General features: G+C 38.5%; 1 protein-coding gene across 1 annotated transcript; it reads left to right on the forward strand.

Annotated features, from left to right (window-relative positions):
* Positions 1–6062: 6062 nt before the first annotated feature.
* On the forward strand, positions 6063–16750 carry pde6b (phosphodiesterase 6B, cGMP-specific, rod, beta). The gene is made up of 23 exons (XM_072371782.1): positions 6063–6221; positions 6390–6701; positions 7830–7982; positions 8659–8748; positions 8878–9018; positions 9106–9180; positions 9294–9358; positions 9591–9657; positions 9774–9821; positions 9908–10057; positions 10195–10338; positions 10501–10566; positions 10752–10901; positions 10985–11092; positions 11291–11400; positions 12290–12377; positions 12485–12585; positions 12711–12818; positions 12896–12959; positions 13124–13198; positions 14440–14523; positions 14734–14887; positions 16698–16750. Exons 1-23 carry the CDS (start codon positions 6063–6065, stop codon positions 16748–16750), a joined length of 2565 nt encoding a protein of 854 aa, XP_072227883.1.
* Positions 16751–19822: the final 3072 nt, after the last annotated feature.

Consider the following 19822-nt stretch of genomic DNA (forward strand, 5'->3'; position numbering starts at 1 on the left):
GACTCAATCTTGGGAAGCAGCGGCAAGAATTAAAAAAAAAAAGTTTGATAAAAAAAAAAAAGGCTGCTACAGTGGCAGGGAGTCCAGAAACATAAATAAAAACTCCAAAGCAAGATGTGAACAACTAAGACACACAACGGAAACTAAACGTGGAGTTTATATACTGAGAGGAGTAATGAGAGCTGCAGGTTTGGTAATTAGAAACTAGGGCCAGGTTGTGGGAAAAGTGGAAGCGTGACTTACAGAGAACAGGAAAAGACTCTGGAAATAAAACAAGACCATGAATTGAAAAGCAAAGAACCATGAAACCGATATAAACTGAATAAAATCTAACAGAAATCTTAGACCTTGACACACTGGCAGACTATTGAAGTGCTAATGATGACAAATACACAAAAAACTAAATTCACAAAAATGCATGTTTAGAGTAATCCATGTCGTAGAAACAGAATGCTATTTAAAACAATGGAAGCAGAGTGTCTTTTAGCTGACTAAACCGACTGGCAAAAAGACAAGAATTAATCAAACGAACCAAGGTTTGTTCGGCCATGGGAAGCATGTCCTGCCGGAGGCCAGTAGGGTAACATCTGACACTAAAAACCACAAGTCACAAGTTTATGGAAAAAAGAATATCCTTGATGTGAAAGGGACCTCTTAATGTAATGATATTTAGTCAGCACTGACCTCATTATTTTTTGTTAATTAAACACTAAAGTCTGAATGACTTATCACTGTTATGTACTCCCCCATTTACATTTCTGCAGGAGTTTTTCAGATTTCACTCCACAGTCCTGCATTAGCTTATCCCATATGAAGTGTGCATATATGTGTTTTTTGCTTTTCAAGTCTTATTAAGACATTGCACCTCAGTGAGTGCTACTCTGGCATGAGCTTAACCTAACTATAACCTAATTAATAATAACTATTAATTATCATTATACTATTATTATATAACTAACCTAATTATAACTATTATGTTGTTCAACACAGACACACACAAAACATGATAAGCATACTCCATTTTAAAACTCTCCCAAGCATTTCGTATCTGCAAGACTAAAGGTTTGTCATTTTGGCTTCATTGTTGTGCATCAAATATACATTCAAGTTAGGGATGATTGCCTGGTGTAATTTACAAAAAAATATTCTTGAGCTTCGTTAGCAAAGGAGATGTCACTGAACTTGCAAAACCCCCAATTGCAGATCTCCAAAATTTGGACAGGAAAACAGAAACTTACAGAATTAATGACAGGGAAAGTAACAGCTTAGACCCGTGGAAGTTTAAGGGCATGGGTGTACAGTATCATCAGCTGGGAGAGTAAACAGATTTGGACTACCTAATTATGTTTTCTTTTGGTTGAGCAACCGAGGTGTAATCCTATAAGCAGCCTGTAAAAACACCCAAATAATACAGTTAGATAATAAATAAGAAATAAGAGTTGCTAACAAAACAGCACAGTTATAACAAAAGAATTTCTGAAGCATTCAGCAGCAAAGGAGCTAACTTTGTCCACCAACCAGCATGCACACATTTACTCTTGCAATTACACCATGACACGTGCATGTGATCTCTCTTGACCCTGATTACTTTGTGTTACTATCATTATATATTATTTATAATACATATCTTAAGTCTATCTTATATTCTAAGATTTTTGACTGGTTTTTTTTTGCTATTTAAAGTTCTTATATCTGTTGTGCACTCATAAGTAAGGTCAGCAGTGTACACTACCCCAACGCAGATAGAGTAAACAGTCTCAGCAGTGAGGATTCAGACGGACAAGCCCATGGAGACAACTGATCTATTTTTTCCACTGTCTGTGATGCAGCACAATAATCCTTCTTGCACAGCCTGAAATAGATAATTGACGAAACCGTTGTAAGTGTTTCGCTTTCATGCATCTTAGATTTGTAAACTCCTAAATCCATGAAATGACACTAATTCAGCAATTTTACTTTAGCTACATTTAAATGTGGTTAGTAAGGCTATGTTTTTTTTCATGTGACATTCTTCTATTTTGCAGTACTTCGGAGCAAAGTAAGTTCAGCCTGCAATGTTGCACCAAATTTATAAAACTGGACACAACGAGCGCTGCTGAACAGAAATACAGCATTTGCTCACTCTGTTAAAATAAATACATAATGCAGGCATCCTATCATGATAGCACTGTTGTGTATAGGTAAAACTAAACAATGACAGATACTGCTAGAATATTACTATCAGTCATCATAACAGAATGATGGTTGTGGATCAAAAGCATAGGTAGTTACTTTGGCTACATGTCAGCTGCCTATGTCAATGAGATGCAGAATCCAAACTTTCTAGGCATATGGTTGAGTTCAAAATAAAAAGATGTCTGACCTTTCGTGTCACAGCTGGTGTGACGATCGCAAGCATGTAAGGCTATGAGCCGCATCTTTGCATTTGTGAATGTAGGGACGGAATCGATTGCATGGAAAGGTTGCTTTATTGTTAGGACAGGACAGGACAATCTGAAATCTCACAACAGGGTTCAGCTGGTTTCTGATTACTTAAGGCTCATGAGTGACATCATTATCATAAAAACTTAAGTATTCTGTGACCTCTCATACTATATGGATGGTGGCATTGTCATCCTGGAGAGACCACTGCCACCAGGGAAGAAAGCTTTACTGATGATATAAAAAGACCACACTGAGCAGCTCGCATTAGCAGTGACTCCTCTCTCTAAATGGACAAATGGAGCCAAACCATGCAGAAAAGTGGCCCTTACAGCATAGAATTTCCTTACTTGATGGGTCAGTGATTCAGGTTTTTCCTTTAATTTGTCATAATTTGTGTTTCTGTATAAAAGGCCTTAAATGCCCTGTAAATTGTGTTGATTAAGAGAGGATTGGGAAGTCAAGGAACTCTACTTTTTAACAATTACTTTCAAACAGATATTCAGAGTATCAAAGAGTCTTGAAAAGGCCTTGGACACTACTATTCTATGCACCCAAAGAAAAGTAGTGTCCGAGGCTTTTTCCAAGACTTTCAGCACAAATGTATGGGTTTGCTGCCACCCTCTGGTTGGTGTCAGCATTGCTCTAGTTAGGAACAATTTGATATCATCTCAGCAGTGAGAGATAAGAACACAAGGCCACAGTTGTTCTTGTCATTGACAAATTCAATAAAACGTTTTTCAACCCGCCTTGTAAATACAGTTATTTACCCATATGAGTAATGACAGGTCTAAATCTAAACCTGATCTACACCCTCATGAGGTAAGAATAATGATGACCCAATAACTTTTCACCCAGGTCCATTTCCAGGTCAGATACCTGATTTGTGTCTTTTATCTCTGAATTCTTGTGGAACTAAAGACATTCCTATCACTTTCACTTTGCTTTGTGAATTTTTTTAAGTGTTACAATGCTAAAGTAACATAATAAGAAAGAAAGAAAGAAAGAAAGAAAGAAAGAAAGAAAGAAAGAAAGAAAGAAAAAATTATCTTCCACTGCACTCACATGAGAGGAAAGCCCTCTAAGCCCCTATCACTAGCCCTCTAAAGTTGAAATATAGAATATTTTTTCTGATTAATTACGCAGATGCTTATTAAAAATAGATTAAGAATAGATCACTTGCTTCAAGAAATAGCAACATGCACATTTTTTAGATAATATGGTATTACAATATAATTAGTGTTGCAGTGCCTTGGTGAAGTCTTCTCTTCCTCGTGCATTCTTCCTTTTCTTTTGTGCACTTTCAAAGCAAGGTCAAGCTTGTTTCTTTTAAAACCTGCACAATTTCAATTTTGTTCATCTTTAAAGGTAAAGATTTACATGATGAGTTATGGGTTATCCCCATAATGTGAGTACATAGGGAGTACCGGGAGTTTTCCCGGTGGGCCGGTCAGTAATGGGCCGGCAGTGGCTGACCTTTTTTTTAATATTTTTTTTTATATGTATGTAAAGACGCATAAGAGGCCCAGTGGCCCTATGATAGCCCAGTTGTCCCGCCCACGCATTTTCCAGACCACCCCTCGTCCAATCACCTTTAATGATGAGCTATCAAATAAGAGACAATGACCCATTTCACATGATACAGTTAAAACTAATGAAACACTGATTAACTACTGTTACAATTAAACATCTGCATACATATTAGGGGTGTTCAAACATATTCCGTATTATTTCTCTACTTTTCACGTCCAGGTTTGTGCCCAGTACATCATCTCTCACCAGAGACCCCAAGCCCACCCATTGATTATTTCACCCATCCCAACCCAGACACCCTTCAGCTATTTTTTTAACCATCACCCTCAACAATCAACAAGTAACCCCAAATGTCAGAAAGTTTTCCGCTGCGAGGATGGCACACTTTGAAAGTGGCTTTCATACTTTCAGGGACGCACTGTTTTGCTTCGTTTGCATGGCATTTACCAAGTCTACCTACAATCCTTCTCCAGTATGCTTCTTAAGCGCAAGTGAGCGACACACTGTGTAGTCATCATTTATTTTATTCAATGCTCCAGAATATCAAGGGATATTATTCAGTATAGTAGTGTTATTAAGGGCTTGTGCGATTATATGTAGGCCACAGTACATCAACGGCCCGAGTTGGCACAGTATCTGCACACGGATTGTGGTGGGCCAGTCTGGACCAAAAAGTCCAGGGCCAAATTTTTGTCCCAGTCCAGGCCTGGGCACAGACCAGACTCACACTCACACACTCATACACATATTTGGACCTGCCGTAATCTATTATAGTGGAAGCAGATTATCTATTTGACCTTTTGTGAAAGGTATTTATGGAGCCTTATTATAGACAGGTCCTCCTAGCTCTGAATGAAAGGATTAATATTCCTTTGGAGGTGCAGAACATCTCAATATTTCCTCCTTTTAGGCTTCATGTAAGATTGCTTATGGAGAAAATCAGAGAGTTGGGTTGCTGAGATAATCAGCAAGCATCCTAACTAAATAGGGCTTATGCCAGAGGAAGTCTCGTTTAATAAGGACATAAAGAGCTCGTACAGGTACACCTGAGAAGCAGAAACAGCACTCTGTACACACGGGACATATACGTTGCATTGCATATATATGTAACTGTAAATTAAGTACCTTTTACACTGCTGCACATTCTGTTGATTTATAATCAACTCAAATTAAGTCACCTTACAAATCTAGCAGAGAATGTGTTGGAAACATGGTAGTATGTGTAATTTTTACCCATCCTTGGTACAGTAAACATGAAACACAGAATCACTGCACAAAATTTCTTTAACATGGTTCTTTATACAATTTTTATGTACAATTTTGGATCAGTTCCAGTAATATACTAACCTGAACTAGATTTTTTTTGGTTTCATTTATTATATCTTTAATTTCTTGCTGCTTTTTGATCAGCTGCTTTGATATCGAAGCACACCAAATATATCATTGTTGGTCTAATGAAAAGGAAAATCGGAGAAAGCCTCTGTAAAGAAGCACCGTAAAATAAATCATGCACATTCGAGAAAATGAAATGTTCTCCTCTGTGTTGAATGGTACAGTGTGTATTTCTGTGTGTGTAGCTGAACAAATGTTTGATGGTAGTATCAGACTTTGATATATGCCTTACAGGTACTGAATGTACTGATGCACGGTGAGGGCTGGATCCTTTGGCCCACATATCTATTACTACATGGTCAGCTGATGAGTTTAGCATAGGCAGATCCCTGCTAACCTTCAGCACTATCTGCTGATGACAGAGGGATTGTTTGGATTCAGCTCTCTGCCTTCTACTCAGGGCTTTCCCTCTTGCAGTCCACTCATCCTACTAACAGGGGGGGATTATTATTTTTTTTTTACCTGTATTTGAATGTGTCCGACTCTTCTTCCCCCCTCTCCGCATAACACCTGGGTAAGATCTGTTTCTTTCTTTAGGGGGTAAAGTAGAGGAAATAGCAGGCCCCTTATAAGTGTTGAATTGCTCATTTTGTTTCTAGTTGGAGAAGTTGGAGGTAGCTCTATTAGAGCAGCATCGGATCCAGAGGAAGCTCCTTCACTGAGCTGAAAAGGGAGTAGACAAGGGACATTTGGGAGAAGAGGAGGAAGAAGTAACCATGGGTGTGCAAAAGGAAGATGTGGAACAGTTCCTTAAAGGCAACCCTGCATTTGCTCAAAACTACTTTGCCAAGAAGATGAACCCTTCTTCCATATCGAAAATCTCAGGACTCCCAGAGAAACAGGTTGACTTCAGCCAGTTTCAGGAGCTCGGTCAGGTAGATTACATGTTATTTACTTGTTTATTGGAAACAAAAAAAAACACAATAAAAATCGAGGTACTTTTAAACAAATTTCTACATCTTCAGAGAGCTTGTTGTAGCTAGAATAATGTAAGCTCCTGTGTGATTCTGAAAAAAGGAGTTATAATTGTCTCTTTTTTCAAGGTTGAAGAAAGCCTAATAATGTATGACCTGATCAAAGATATGCAAGAGAGCATCAACATGGAAAAAGTGGTCTTCAAGATCCTGAAGAGGCTCGGTGCTCTCATTCACGCTGACCGCTGCAGCCTGTTCATGTACCGGCAGAGGAACGGCATCGGAGAGCTGGCCACAAGGCTCTTCAACGTGGGCGTAGATTCAGTGCTGGAGGACTGTGTGGTGCCACCGGACTCTGAGATCGTCTACCCACTGGACTTGGGAATAGTCGGCAATGTGGCCCTGACCAAGAAGACTGTTAATGTGAAAGATGTCAAACAGGTAAAGAGGGAGGAGGAGGGTGGGCAGCTTAAATTTGCCAGGTAGTCATAGCGAAATGATGCATTACCGAGAAGTACCGCTAAGCTTAGGATAATGAAGCCTTATCTGTATGATGTGTTGATATAAAGCATATCTACAGGTACACTTCATAGTGTGATTCCTGATATCACCATCAGGAGCCACATCTTCTTAATCACTATCGATTGTAAATCATTAATAAATATGACAACTGAGAGGTGGCATGAAATGTTTTTAAGCAATATGCAGGCCTCAAGTGAAAGAAAAGGCTGAGAACAGATTCTCAATGCTGAGAGTGTAATATTGCAAATGAAAAAGCAATGATAGATCACACATGGAAAAAGGCAACACAGTTAAAGTATGCATGATAACTAAATATTAATTTAATCTTTTTTTTATCAAATGAGAAGAATATGGTGCAGCCTATGAATAATAGATTGTATTGCTGCACAATGAGAAGACAAGTTTCTTTTAGATAATAAGGAAAAAAACTAGTTGCTGTGAGAATGGAATTGATGTAATCTACAAATTAATGGTGGGATCTAGTTTCTGCACAAACACGTTGGGTCCCAAAGTCCAAGGATTCAGACATAATTTGTGTCCGCAAAAAATAATTCTGCTCATAAAGTCAAAACCAGATTACTAGGTTATTATAACAGTGAGTTGCATGATCACAATGACTCTGCTTGCATTCATGAATCCTTCTGTGATTTCATATCATGACCAAAGCCTGTTGGTTGTGAACAAGTAGGAGAAGAGTTAGCCTCTCATAGCTACTGTATACTTGACCAAGTGAGGGTGTAAATCCCCTTGTCAGACATAATCCATTTATTTTCAGATCCCATCAGCCTTGCTTTAGCTGTGGATTAGACGCCTCTGGCATTTAGTCAGCAGGAATCTAAATCAGATCATCAGAATATCTAAATTTGTGTCTGTTTGTATTCTAAACAATCCACTGACATTCTAAAAGATAAAGACTTGGGACAGTAAAGTTGTAGTATGTTAACAGCATATTGTACCAGCACAGATTAAACAAAAAAACAATAAGAACGGTGAATACTTCAATAAGCTGAGGGTTTTCTGATAAATGCACACTTTCTGGCTTTTTAGAGCGAGCACTTCAGCTCATTCGTTGATGAACTCACAGAATACCAGACCAAGAACGTTCTGGCTTCGCCCATCCTCAGTGGCAAAGACATGTTGGGAGTGATCATGGCTCTGAACAAGACCACTGGACCACATTTCACTGCTGAGGACGAAGACGTGAGTCTCAAGCACACAAGCAGCAATGCACAAAACACACAGAACCGAAGTCTCAAAGTAAAGTCGTGGTTTCTGAAACACGGCCAAAATCTGTCCCTCCCTTTAACTCAAAACTTAAGAAAGTCACATGAAGACATTAAATCTTTTTAGTAAGAAAATATGATGATAGTTAAAAAATATCAAGTGTATCGCTAAACTCAGGGAATATCCCGCGTTTAAAGTAATAGGCTATGACACCCTTTATGTGGTGGACCAGAGCATGTTCAATAAACGTCAGGTCTAATCCATCATGTCATCTGAGTGATGGATATAGTTCCTCCTGAACTGTAATTACAGTAAGTCTACAGCAAAATGACCCAGAGCAGGTTAATTATGTAAGATCTAGACAAACAAAACAAAACAACATCCCATATTCTAACCCATTATCAGGGAAATTTCCTTTAGCATGGACATAGCATAAACTCTACTTTCTCCAAGGAAATATGATCAATAACAAAGATGTCCTGTTCACATGAAGCTTACAATGTAAAAATACATGAAAAATGTGTAAAATGTACTCTCCTATGGCTGAAATAATAAATATTCATGTTTACTGAAATGTACATGACATAATTGAGTTTGAATGTCTTGATGTCAGAGATCTTGTTGTGACATGTAATGGTTTTTGTCAATTCAGCTCTTCATGAAGTACCTGAAAATTGCCTCTCTGAACTTAAAGATCTTCCACCTGAGTTATCTCCACAACTGTGAGACACGTAAAGGACAGGTACTGGGCTACAGTCTGTCAAGCTCCATATTACATTCCACGCCTTTGAAACAAATAGAGAAATGTGGTATTTCCGCAGATACACTCAATGAGATGTGTCACATGCTGTGTGTGTGCCATGTTTTCCAGCTGCTACTGTGGTCTGCCAACAAGGTTTTTGAAGAGCTGACCGACATTGAGCGACAGTTTCACAAAGCCTTGTATACAGTCCGAGCCTACCTCAACTGTGACCGCTACTCTGTTGGTTTACTGGACATGACAAAGGAAAAGGTAATGTGTCTTTCTGTGATAATGGCCCCTTTTTGTGCTGGTTATTTAGTACCTTGACTTTAATAACTTGTGTCCATGTCCATGCAGGAGTTCTTTGATATCTGGCCCGTGTTGATGGGAGAGCAGCCACCTTACTCTGGCCCTGTAACTCCTGATGGCAGGGTACATCTTTTTAATTGAATTTCTCTTGCTGTATTATTAGCCCTCTACTTATTGATCCTTCTGGTCTTTTTTTTTTATCTCTCTCTAACTTCCTTGTTTTATTCTCTTTGTAGGAGGTAATTTTCTACAAAGTGATTGATTACATCTTACATGGAAAAGAAGAAATTAAAGTCATACCGTAAGCAAAACCTTTGTCATTTTAAAGTTTGTCTAGCTGTGAGTATTAGTTTGCTTTTTAAAGGCATAGCAAATTAAATAATAACTCAACCCTAGGAAAGTAATTTCCAGAATTAAGAACATTTGTGTATTAAAAATCATTTTTAAAGATATCAATGAATTATGAAAGCATATCGTTACAGTTTAGAGACAATCACATCTGCTAACTTGTCTGTTGCTCGTCTGTCACACAGCACTCCAACTCCGGATCACTGGGCCTTGAGAAGCGGCCTGCCGACTTACGTTGCTGAGAGTGGTTTTGTGAGTTTCTCATTTATTCATTGGAATAAACTTCTGAATCACTTAGGGCTGCATAGACCACACAGTTACCTGCACATCCTCCGAACTGATCAATGTATTCTCTTTCTGCTCTTCAGATTTGTAACATTATGAATGCAGCTGCTGACGAGATGTTCCAGTTTCAGGTGAGATGAATTGTATAAATCCAGCTGGAGTCGAAGCTCCTTCTCGAAGAGCAGCTCAGGGATCTCATGTTGCTTTGTTGTTGCAGACAGAGGCGCTGGACGACAGTGGCTGGACCATAAAAAATGTTCTCTCACTCCCCATCGTCAACAAGAAAGAAGAGATAGTCGGTGTGGCAACGTTTTACAACCGAAAAGATGGGAAGCCTTTTGATGATCAGGATGAGCAGCTCATGGAGGTAATGTGAAATTACCCAGCAAAACAACTATTTGCCAGGCAATTAAAGGCTTTTCTGTGTATGGAATGGTTGATATACTTAGATGTCATGGCTTTTTAAGTCAGAAACTGAGGAACTGTACGATTTCTGTGTCTTAGGCTTTGACTCAGTTCCTGGGATGGTCAGCTTTGAACACGGACACCTACGACAAGATGAACAAGCTTGAGAACCGGAAAGATATTGCTCAGGACATGGTGCTCTACCATGTTAAATGTCGGGATGATGAAATTCAGAATATTCTGGTCAGTTCTGTACCAATTAAGTGATTATTAAAACTGGAATATGTAAATTCTGTATGAGCATTTCACTGGAGTACCCTTAACTATTTTTTGCAGTTACTCTTTGATCTTTCTTTGATCTGTTCAAGCATTTATTTTAAGATTTTCTTCTCCTGTTTCTTCCAGAACACGAGAGATCTCTATGGCTGTGAACCCAGGGATTGTGAAGAGGAGGACCTCCACGACATCCTGGTAAAGTTGAGACTTGTGTACTTGGGTGTTCAAGCACACGTCTTTCGTATTTAGTAGAGAAAGTAAATTTGACTAATCCACTGGATTCTGAGGGTGACACAATAGGTCAGAAGTGGCCATTTAAAAAAAAAAAAAAAAGAAAGAAAAACATCACTCATATTTTGTTTATGCTTTTCCCTTCTTAGAAAAAAAACCTTCCTCAGCTGATCAAGAAATTTGAGATCTATGAGTTCCGCTTTTCGGATTTTAACTGCACAGAGATGGAGCTGGTGAAATGTGGGATTCAGATGTATTACGAAGTCGGAGTGGTCAAGAAGTTCCAGATCCCTCAAGAGGTAAAAGCAGACACACTATACAGTAGATCCATTTAATCTTTGAGAAATCAGTTTGAGAAATCAGTTCTCTGCTCTTCACTCAGGTGCTGGTTCGCTTCATGTACTCAGTCAGCAAAGGTTACAGAAAAATCACCTACCACAACTGGCGTCATGGCTTCAACGTGGGGCAGACCATGTTTACGCTATTAACGGTATAGTTTGTACTGTGTGTTAACCTCCATTTACAACAGAAGCATTTTCAAATTAATGTTTGTTTTTTACTTTATTGGGCAATAGCCTAAAAACAGAAGACAAACATTGCATTTTAGTCCTTGTTGCAGTCTCCCAAAGCTATGAGTGGCGTGCATTTTCCTTGTTTGGAACACTTGTGTGTGTCTTTGTGTGCTCAGACAGGGATGCTGAAGCGATACTACACTGACCTGGAGGTAATGGCCATGATAACTGCAGGGTTCCTGCATGATATTGATCACAGAGGAACAAACAACTTGTACCAGGTCAAGTAAGTGCAAAGGGAACATTTTTATTTCTTCTTAGATAATGAAAAAGTAACTTAAACTTTGCACGGGAAGGTCTGTCCTTTGCATATGTTTCTAAGTAACTCATCTTGCTGTGAAATATCACAAATATCATCTTATGCTTTAGGAGCACATCTACCTATATTTTAATCATGACAATTAAAAAGATTTATTCAAGACTCAAAGGTCTGGTTAAGCTGTTGTCATGGTTTCTATTTGTTGATTTAGTACGGTAATGGTGTTGAATGTGCAGTCAACATACTCCCTAACAGAGATTTTCAAACAGGGGTGTCCTCTGTTTTTTAATGTATTTGTTGTAGTCTGAATTTGTTTCAAACAGCAATATTTTTTCTAAGCACAAGTACTGAGCAGCTAGGACACAACATCATGGGTGTCACATAAGCATCCACAGAATGGTCAAACAAAGCAACTGAACAAAAGGAAGTGAGGCCTACAGGCTAAAACTGGTTTATACAATTTAAACTTTTATATACTCGTGAGCGGCTCAGATCAATGTTAGCCTTTTTTCTTAAGAGCTTGGCCTTTAAGCTGGAAAGCCATACTGTGATCACAGGGAGTTCTATAGTAAAATTAAAAATGTCCACTCCATTGAATTACTCCTAAGCAAACTTGAAGATTTTGAAAGGGAACTTCAAAGCAGTGGCTTATTTTAAGAAAAAAGGGCTATAAATGTGGAATTCATTACATTCTGGAAGTGTTAAAGATTTAAAAAAATTGCTAAAGAAAAGTCACAAGTTCATATTTACATGACAAGCACTTGTGCCTCGGTCATGTTTACTTGCACTGATGAAACTGTAGCTTCTGTAATTGTGATGGTCATCCAATATCTGAGGATTTTTGTTGCTCCAATAGATCTGGTAACCCTTTGGCAAAGTTGCACGGTTCTTCCATCCTGGAACGGCACCATCTAGAGTTTGGAAAGTTCCTCCTGGCTGACGAGGTGAACAAGATGGCATGAATTAGAAATCAATCCCACCAAATATGTGCATGTCTTTAAAGTCAGTTAATATGACGATGCCCACTTCTCTCCCCTCATTTCATCTGCAGTCACTGAATATCTACCAGAATCTTCACAGGCGACAGATAGATCACGTGATTCATCTCATGGACATCGCCATCATCGCTACCGACCTGGCTCTTTATTTCAAGTAAGTGACATTTCTCATTTGATTTACCAGCTGGTTTAGACTCTTCTTGAATAGTCATAAAGAACAAATATATTAAACATAAGTGGGACAAGAGTAACATTTTTTATGTCCTTGTACCCTCCCAGGAAGAGAACCATGTTCCAAAAGATCGTGGACCTCTCACACACATATGAAGATGAAAAGAAATGGGTGGACTTCATGTCTCTAGAAACAACCAGAAAAGAGATTGTCATGTAAGGACAACAAGCTGACTCAGGGTTCGTTGATTCTATGCATTTCTATGAAACTGGAAATATTTCTACCATTTCAGGGCTATGATGATGACTGCGTGCGACTTGTCCGCCATCACGAAGCCCTGGGAAGTACAGAGCAAGGTGAGAAGCACAGAAACAAGTCAATCAAGGGGTAGCAAAGCTGGTGTCAATAAGTGTCAGTGATTGAATTGATTAACGTGTGGAAATTTGTTTTCAGGTTTGTTTTCAGCATGTTTATTTGTTTGTGAACTGGTTCTGAAAAGATAACTGTGTGCGTCTTTCAGGTTGCCTTGTCTGTGGCGGCAGAGTTTTGGGAACAGGGTGATTTGGAAAGGACAGTTCTAGAACAACAACCCATTGTAAGTAAGAAAGTTGGGATGAATGAATATTGATTTGAAACATGTCTGCAGATACGTTTCACATGTCCTGAACGTATTTATGTGTTATGACAAAACAAAGCAAAAAATGTGAAGATTTTACATGTCAGGACATGATAAAAATCATCTGGTCCTCATCATATATTGAAATTAGGTAAATATACCTTAAGCACAGGACATATTACACTGTATCATTATGTTTCTAATAAAAAAAGCCAAAATGAAGAAGCAGTTAGAAAAACTAAGTAAAAACTTACAGCTACCATATCAATTACAAAGGCATGTAGCAGCAGGTGCTGCTAATCAAATGCACCTGATCAATTAAACATAATAAAGTATAAACATCTCCATAAAGACAGAAGTTTTGGCAGTTTGCTGGTCTGGAGTGTCATCATCTGGAGAAGACATCAACAATTATCCTGGATGAGCATTTTGTGTTGCCCATGCAGAAAACATAGAGTCAGTTGGCAATCTTCCCAGGAGGAAACATCCCAGCAAATTCACCTTTGTGCAGAGAAGCTGTGAAAAAAAAGCGAATAGCTACATCTCAGACTCTTGGAAGGGTTGCAGGGAAAAGCCTCTTCTCTCTGAAAAGAACACGGCAGCTCCATCTGAACAAACCACAAGATTTCTGCAACAGCGTCCTTTGGACAGACGAGACCAAAGTGGCCATTTATGATCATACTGGACACCTTGCAGAAAAGAATTGTTGCAATGGTCCGATGCACCTTAAAAGAACTGTGCATAAATGAATGCCTGCAAATCTCAATAAACTGGTGCAACGTTGTAAAGCAGAATGGGACAAAGTTCCTCCACAACAATGTGAGAAACTGACGACATTATACGGAGAACAATAACTTCAAATTATTGCCGCGAAAGATGGTTCTATAAGCCATTCAGTCTTGAGCAGTACTTCATTTTTCATAAACTTCTTTTGCATTTTGGCTTTGTTTTTGTACATAAATGATGACAGTCTTATGCATTGTTCTATTTACCTAATGATAAGAACTAGTAAGGAGAAAATTAATCTTAATTTTATCCTGATATGTAAAACTTCAGAATGACAGTAGAACTTATTCATCCTCTTACAAACAACAACAAAAAAACAGACTATTGCCAATCGAGAGCTTCGTAAATTAAACTAAAGTAATCATCAGTAAAACATCTGTTAAATCCAAGTTGGATATTGACCAGCTATGATTTAATTCTGCCCTTGTCACCAGCCCATGATGGATAGAAACAAGTCAGCAGAACTTCCAAAGCTACAGTGTGGTTTCATTGACTTTGTCTGCACCTTTGTCTACAAGGTAATTTTTTTGCATCTTCACTCACATCCTAAACCAGCATATTTCCTTTCAGTCTTTATCAAGTTTCTTTGTGAGACCATTTCTCAACCCATTTAGTGCAAAGTGGTTGGCTAAAAGTCACTTATTTATTCTTTCATTTATTTCAACTGCGGCAGGTGCAAAGCTGTGTACTTGTTCTCATCTTTCTTTGTTTGCCTCTTATCTTCTCAGGAGTTTTCTCGCTTCCACCCACAAATCCAGCCAATGCTGGATGGCATCCTTAACAACAGGAAGGAGTGGAATGCTAAAAAAGAGGAGTATGAGGCTAAACTCAAAGCCATTGAGGAAGAGAAGGCTGCGAAAGATGCTGCGGGAGCAGCCAAAGGTACAGTGACTCTTTAGAATGACCACTCCTTCCCCAACAGTTACTATCAATGCCTGGTGATTTGAATCATCAGGTGTGACTCACTGTGGAAGAACACTGAACCAAAAACACTGACATTGTGTTACCTGTTTGGTTACTGGTTTTACACTCATCCTGGGGCGACTGTAATAGCAATATTGGGGTATTATTTATTTATTTGGATATCCTCCCAGGATAGTAAAAGGCTTGGCGCTGTGTTGCTGTAAGTTATAAAATCACCTTGTGACTTCCTGTCAGTCATCATGATTGCAGCTGGTAGTTTTAAGGTGGCAACATAAAACAGCAATTTGACAGCAATCTTTGGAGTCACCATTACACAGTACAATGAGAAAGACCAATGAGTTCAGTCCAAACCTGAAAAAGATTTTAGATTTACACAAGTTAGGCACATTTGTCTTGGGTCATTTTTAACCAGGTAAACGTAAAGCTCTGCTTCAAAGTTCCTGACATTTTCAGACTCAGACGAAGTTTGCAACTGAAAATACGGTCAAAGAAAAGGCATTCAGATGAGACAAAGATTGGGCTACAATAAACAGAGCTTTGTTTGGAAGAGTAACGGTGGGAACACTTTACAAGCTTTAAATCACGCTGGTTGGAGCATTATTGTTTGCAGCCAATGGAACTGGGATATTGCACAAAGTGAATGGAATAATGACGAGGGAGAACTGCTCTAAATAGTCATTCATCTTGGTCATGAAACAGACAAAGCAGACGAACAGTAAGCTTTTAGAATTGCCCTGCAGAAAATGATGACCTTGATCCTTCTGCAAAGATGTGATCTATGCTTTGGAACCAAACAATTTTTTAAAAACTTTTACTGATTGTACAACAAATACAAATCAACTATACATCACATTTCTGCCAGCAGCTTTTTTAAGCCAACCAAAAGAATCTGGTCCAACTGCTAAAGGTCATCAAAATAAATATGAGAAGCCTACAGTTTTGATTCTGTATCCATTTCACCATACATTACGTTGACATCAATATCCAAGATGAATGGAATGTATGTAAACTTAAATAAATTAGCAACACCAGAAAAAGTAAACAGGAACAAGGGTATTCTTCGTTCCCCCAAAAAATCTCAATACGTGTGAAAGCAGACATACAGCAGAAGCCAACTGTAGCATGGCAGGACTCATGGCCTGAGCAGCAGAGTTAGCATGCAGGACTGACAGGTGAGTTCATTAACAGTTTCCTGCCCCTCACTGAACAGGTGACTTAGCTCAAGCACATGCAACAAGTTATCCAAGACATACAAAGATTCTCAAGCCATTCTTCAACTAAAAGCAGCTTCATGTCCGACTGTGACTGGTACAAAATTGATGGCATTGACATCACATTTTGTGTTGTTGGAGTGTTGTTTTAAGGAGCAGTGTATACTATAATACTTTCTGATGCCTCAGTTTCTTAATATAATTGGTGAGTAATTGAAAATTTATGTGCAAACATGCAAGAAGTCCTGTTAGCAAGGTTAGCACCAGCGATATCTTTGCTATGTCCGCCATTGCAACGTAGCCTAAGATTGGTGCATATTCTGACGTCAAATAAAGGAGATAGCAGTGTGAAATCTGACCTTGTGACCCTTTCACACTCAAAGTTACAGTTGGACAGAGGGAAACACTTCACCCCAAAAAGTTCAGTTTTCATTATTTAAAATGTTGCAAAAAGTTATCATATTAACCATTTTTGTGCATACAGGGCCTCAGTCATCACTGAGAAATGTTCCTCATTCAACAACATACTTTAATTTATTGTATTATTGATCCAATAGCTGCTACAAACAACCCCGGGGGTGGAGGATCCAAGACCTGCTCCATGTGCTAAAAGACCTGTGTAAGTAATGAGAGCGTAAGTAGACGCTCATCATGGACCGACTTCAGAATTATCTGAGAACCACAGCCAACATATCAGACTGATCGCCAAGGAAAAAAACTTCATAAAGTCAGCAATGTGGATACGTGAATGTAAAGCACTGTAGAGGTTAGAAAGAAACACTGGTTCCAATTAGAAAAGACAAACCTGAACAACGAGAGATGTGTGCTAAGAAGAGCTGTTTTTTTGCTTTTTTTTAAGAAATACTGACCATGTGAGGTAAAGTTTTATTTTTGATCAAGGCAGGAACAGCAAACACAGCCCAGTCTATCAGATGCTTATATGAAAGGCACATCTGTCGATCCCTGGCTGAACATGTATTTGTATTTAAATGGAATCAACGGTGAACGATTGTGGCATTTCAGGTTTGTCTTATTCTAAAAACAGTTTCCCTATCTTTTGATAATCAACATTTGTTGGGGTGGGAGAGTGTATTGCGTGAATGTGTTTCTTTGTGAGAAAGACATCTTTAATGTGCACATGACGACGATCTTTTATATGTTTTCTTTCTTTTTTTGTCATAAAACGTTATCCTTCAAGCATTACAGGACACAAATTGTAAATACCTTATGCAGTAAATGATGAATGCCCCCCCTGTACAGAAACATTATATCAGAATGAACACAAAGTTCTCTTTAATCGATTATTTTCTTGCCCCAGCCTAGACTGTACAATATGTTTGGAGTTCTATTTTCTTTTCTTAAGTTGTACATTACGGTATAATTGAGTTTAGGTTCCACAACACATAGATACACTCTAGGTTAGTACATTATTTTAGTCATGTTCCAAAAATGAATTTAATGTTCACTCCTTCCAGTCATTTCCTATTTACAAATGAGAGTTTGTTTACCTTGACAGGTAGATCTTCAATATGCCACACTTAGCACAGCAACTTGTCATACATGTTAATGCAGTGCAATAGACATGTAAGTTTACTGGCAGCAAAAGTCTGTAGATGCTTGTGATGCCTTTATTCTGTATATAATTTGTGTGTGGGTGAAAGTATCATAGGATACTTTACAAACTTTACTTTACTTCTTTACTTCTGAAATAAGCACAGGCTATATCCAGGAAATCAGGTGGTTCCAGATAAAACTGATTGTTCTTGTTCTGATGTTCTTAATCAAATGTCCTTGTCTATACTTGTGAAATGAAAGATGGACGCCAACATACGCGTACTTGAACAGTAGGACTAGCGAGTTCACTAAAATTGCTTCAAAGAATGAGCTGTGCATATAATACCCAACTGCAAACTTCTATATTGAACTTAGAGGTCAGCCATAAACAACCTCTAGGAATCAAGAGCGGAATTTGCAACAATTATCTTTTTGTTGCGAGAAGAAACCCAAATAACTAGAAGAAACATAAAGAATGTACAGACTTAACAAATGATCAGGTTCAAGACCTGAACCCAGGACTGTGGTGCTGCGAGGCAGCAGCGCTAACCACTGAGCCGAAGGGCTTTTCTCATAACAATCCCTGGGGCACAGAGTGTTTGAGACAGCATAAAGGAGCGAGTCGGCTTTGTGTGATGACTTGTACATACTGCCTCACTTTATGTAAATATAAAGAAAATATTTTTCAAGTTGAAATAGAGATGCTTATTTTTGATTTAGATATCTGCAAACACTGGCAAATATGTCACCGAGTAATCTTATTCCCTTACTTAATGAATTATGAGTTTATTGTGCTTGCCTCAGTTTACAGATGTTAAAATTTTCCACATATGGAAACACAGTGAGGTATGGGTGTATCAAAGATGACTATGCATTAGGTATGAACTAATACGTTATGTGCTGTGGTTACTCCCAGAACTTTTTAAAATAGACTTATTTTACGGTCAGTACTTTAATGCTTGCCTCGTCATGTGCTCCATGTGTACAATGATGACCCAAATAAAGCAAATGTATTTTTATGTGCTCGCTGTGTGACTTAATTCTTGCAATAATGAAGCCGAGACTCACTGAGGAATAAAACTATAGTGTGACTGACCCTTTACCAACAGAGGTAATTTACTTTCACAGACATCTTTTAGTAAAACAGGGCGTGACATAATCTATTTTGTGGTTTAATGTTGAAACATTACATGTGCCACAGACTTAACTGAAGTTACCCATAATGCAGTCGCTTGTGCTATACTATAATGTAGAGTTTGTAATGAAGGTGGAATTATTACGCAACACACAAGAGCATTTAGGGATAACTTCTGTCCACACTGCACTTTCTACTACAGGCCCCTGACCCTAATCCTGGGATTACTGCTAAAGTAGGCTGGGATTAAAACAATGCCTGGCTCATCTCCCACTGAAGGACACAAACATACAGTGTGTCTGTTTTTTTACTTGCTTTGCATGCAACAAATGAATGAAACTCAGATAACACCCGTCAAGAGTAATTTTGTTATGAGAGGATTTTGTTTTTTTTCTTAATGACAACCTACTTTCTGCTTCAGTGTATTCTCTTACTACATAAAACACAAGCACCCTGGAGTTATTACATGAAAAATATTTTGGGTTTTTATTAACTTTGGAATATATCAGCACAAGTCCACAGGTAATTCATTTGAGGATGGTGTCGGAGTTTGCTGCAAACAGAGAAAAAGAAGAAAGGGTAAGACACTTTGTGGCGGCTGTAGTGTCAAAATATATGCCGTCATGGCGTTAAACAACAAAAGCTTTGCTTAGGTGACCGACAAGAATTAAGCCTCATTTTTACTACCTTCGGACAGTTGTTTGTAGATGCGCTCCTGCTCCTCACGGACTTTCTTCTCTGCTTCCTCAACCATCCTCTCCTCCTCAGCAATTGGCTTCAGGTAGTCTTAAATAAAAACAACACTGGCAGTCATTGCTGTATTCCTTTTAGTGCAAAAATACAAGCTCTATAAAGGCTATGAAGGGCATGACTTGGAATATGCCATCCCTCTGTAGAAGCATCTTTGACTTTCAGAAACAGTTTCACTCTTTTTCTTTAGCGCCATGTCAAAACATTTTCCATCAATCAATAATAAAAATTTTTAAAAAATCA

Source organism: Leuresthes tenuis, unplaced genomic scaffold, assembly GCF_036924035.1.
Source record: "Leuresthes tenuis unplaced genomic scaffold, fLeuTen1.0.hap1 SCAF_19, whole genome shotgun sequence".
In the NCBI taxonomy this organism is placed as follows: Eukaryota; Metazoa; Chordata; class Actinopteri; order Atheriniformes; family Atherinopsidae; genus Leuresthes; species Leuresthes tenuis.

Coding starts and splice junctions, on each gene's coding strand:
- pde6b (XM_072371782.1), top strand. CDS start 6,063: ATGGGTGTGCAAAAGGAAGATGTGGAACAGTTCCTTAAAGGCAACCCT. Junction 7,983..8,658: donor TCACTGCTGAGGACGAAGAC/GTGAGTCTCAAG, acceptor TTGTCAATTCAG/CTCTTCATGAAGTACCTGAA. Junction 12,960..13,123: donor CCTGGGAAGTACAGAGCAAG/GTGAGAAGCACA, acceptor TGCGTCTTTCAG/GTTGCCTTGTCTGTGGCGGC.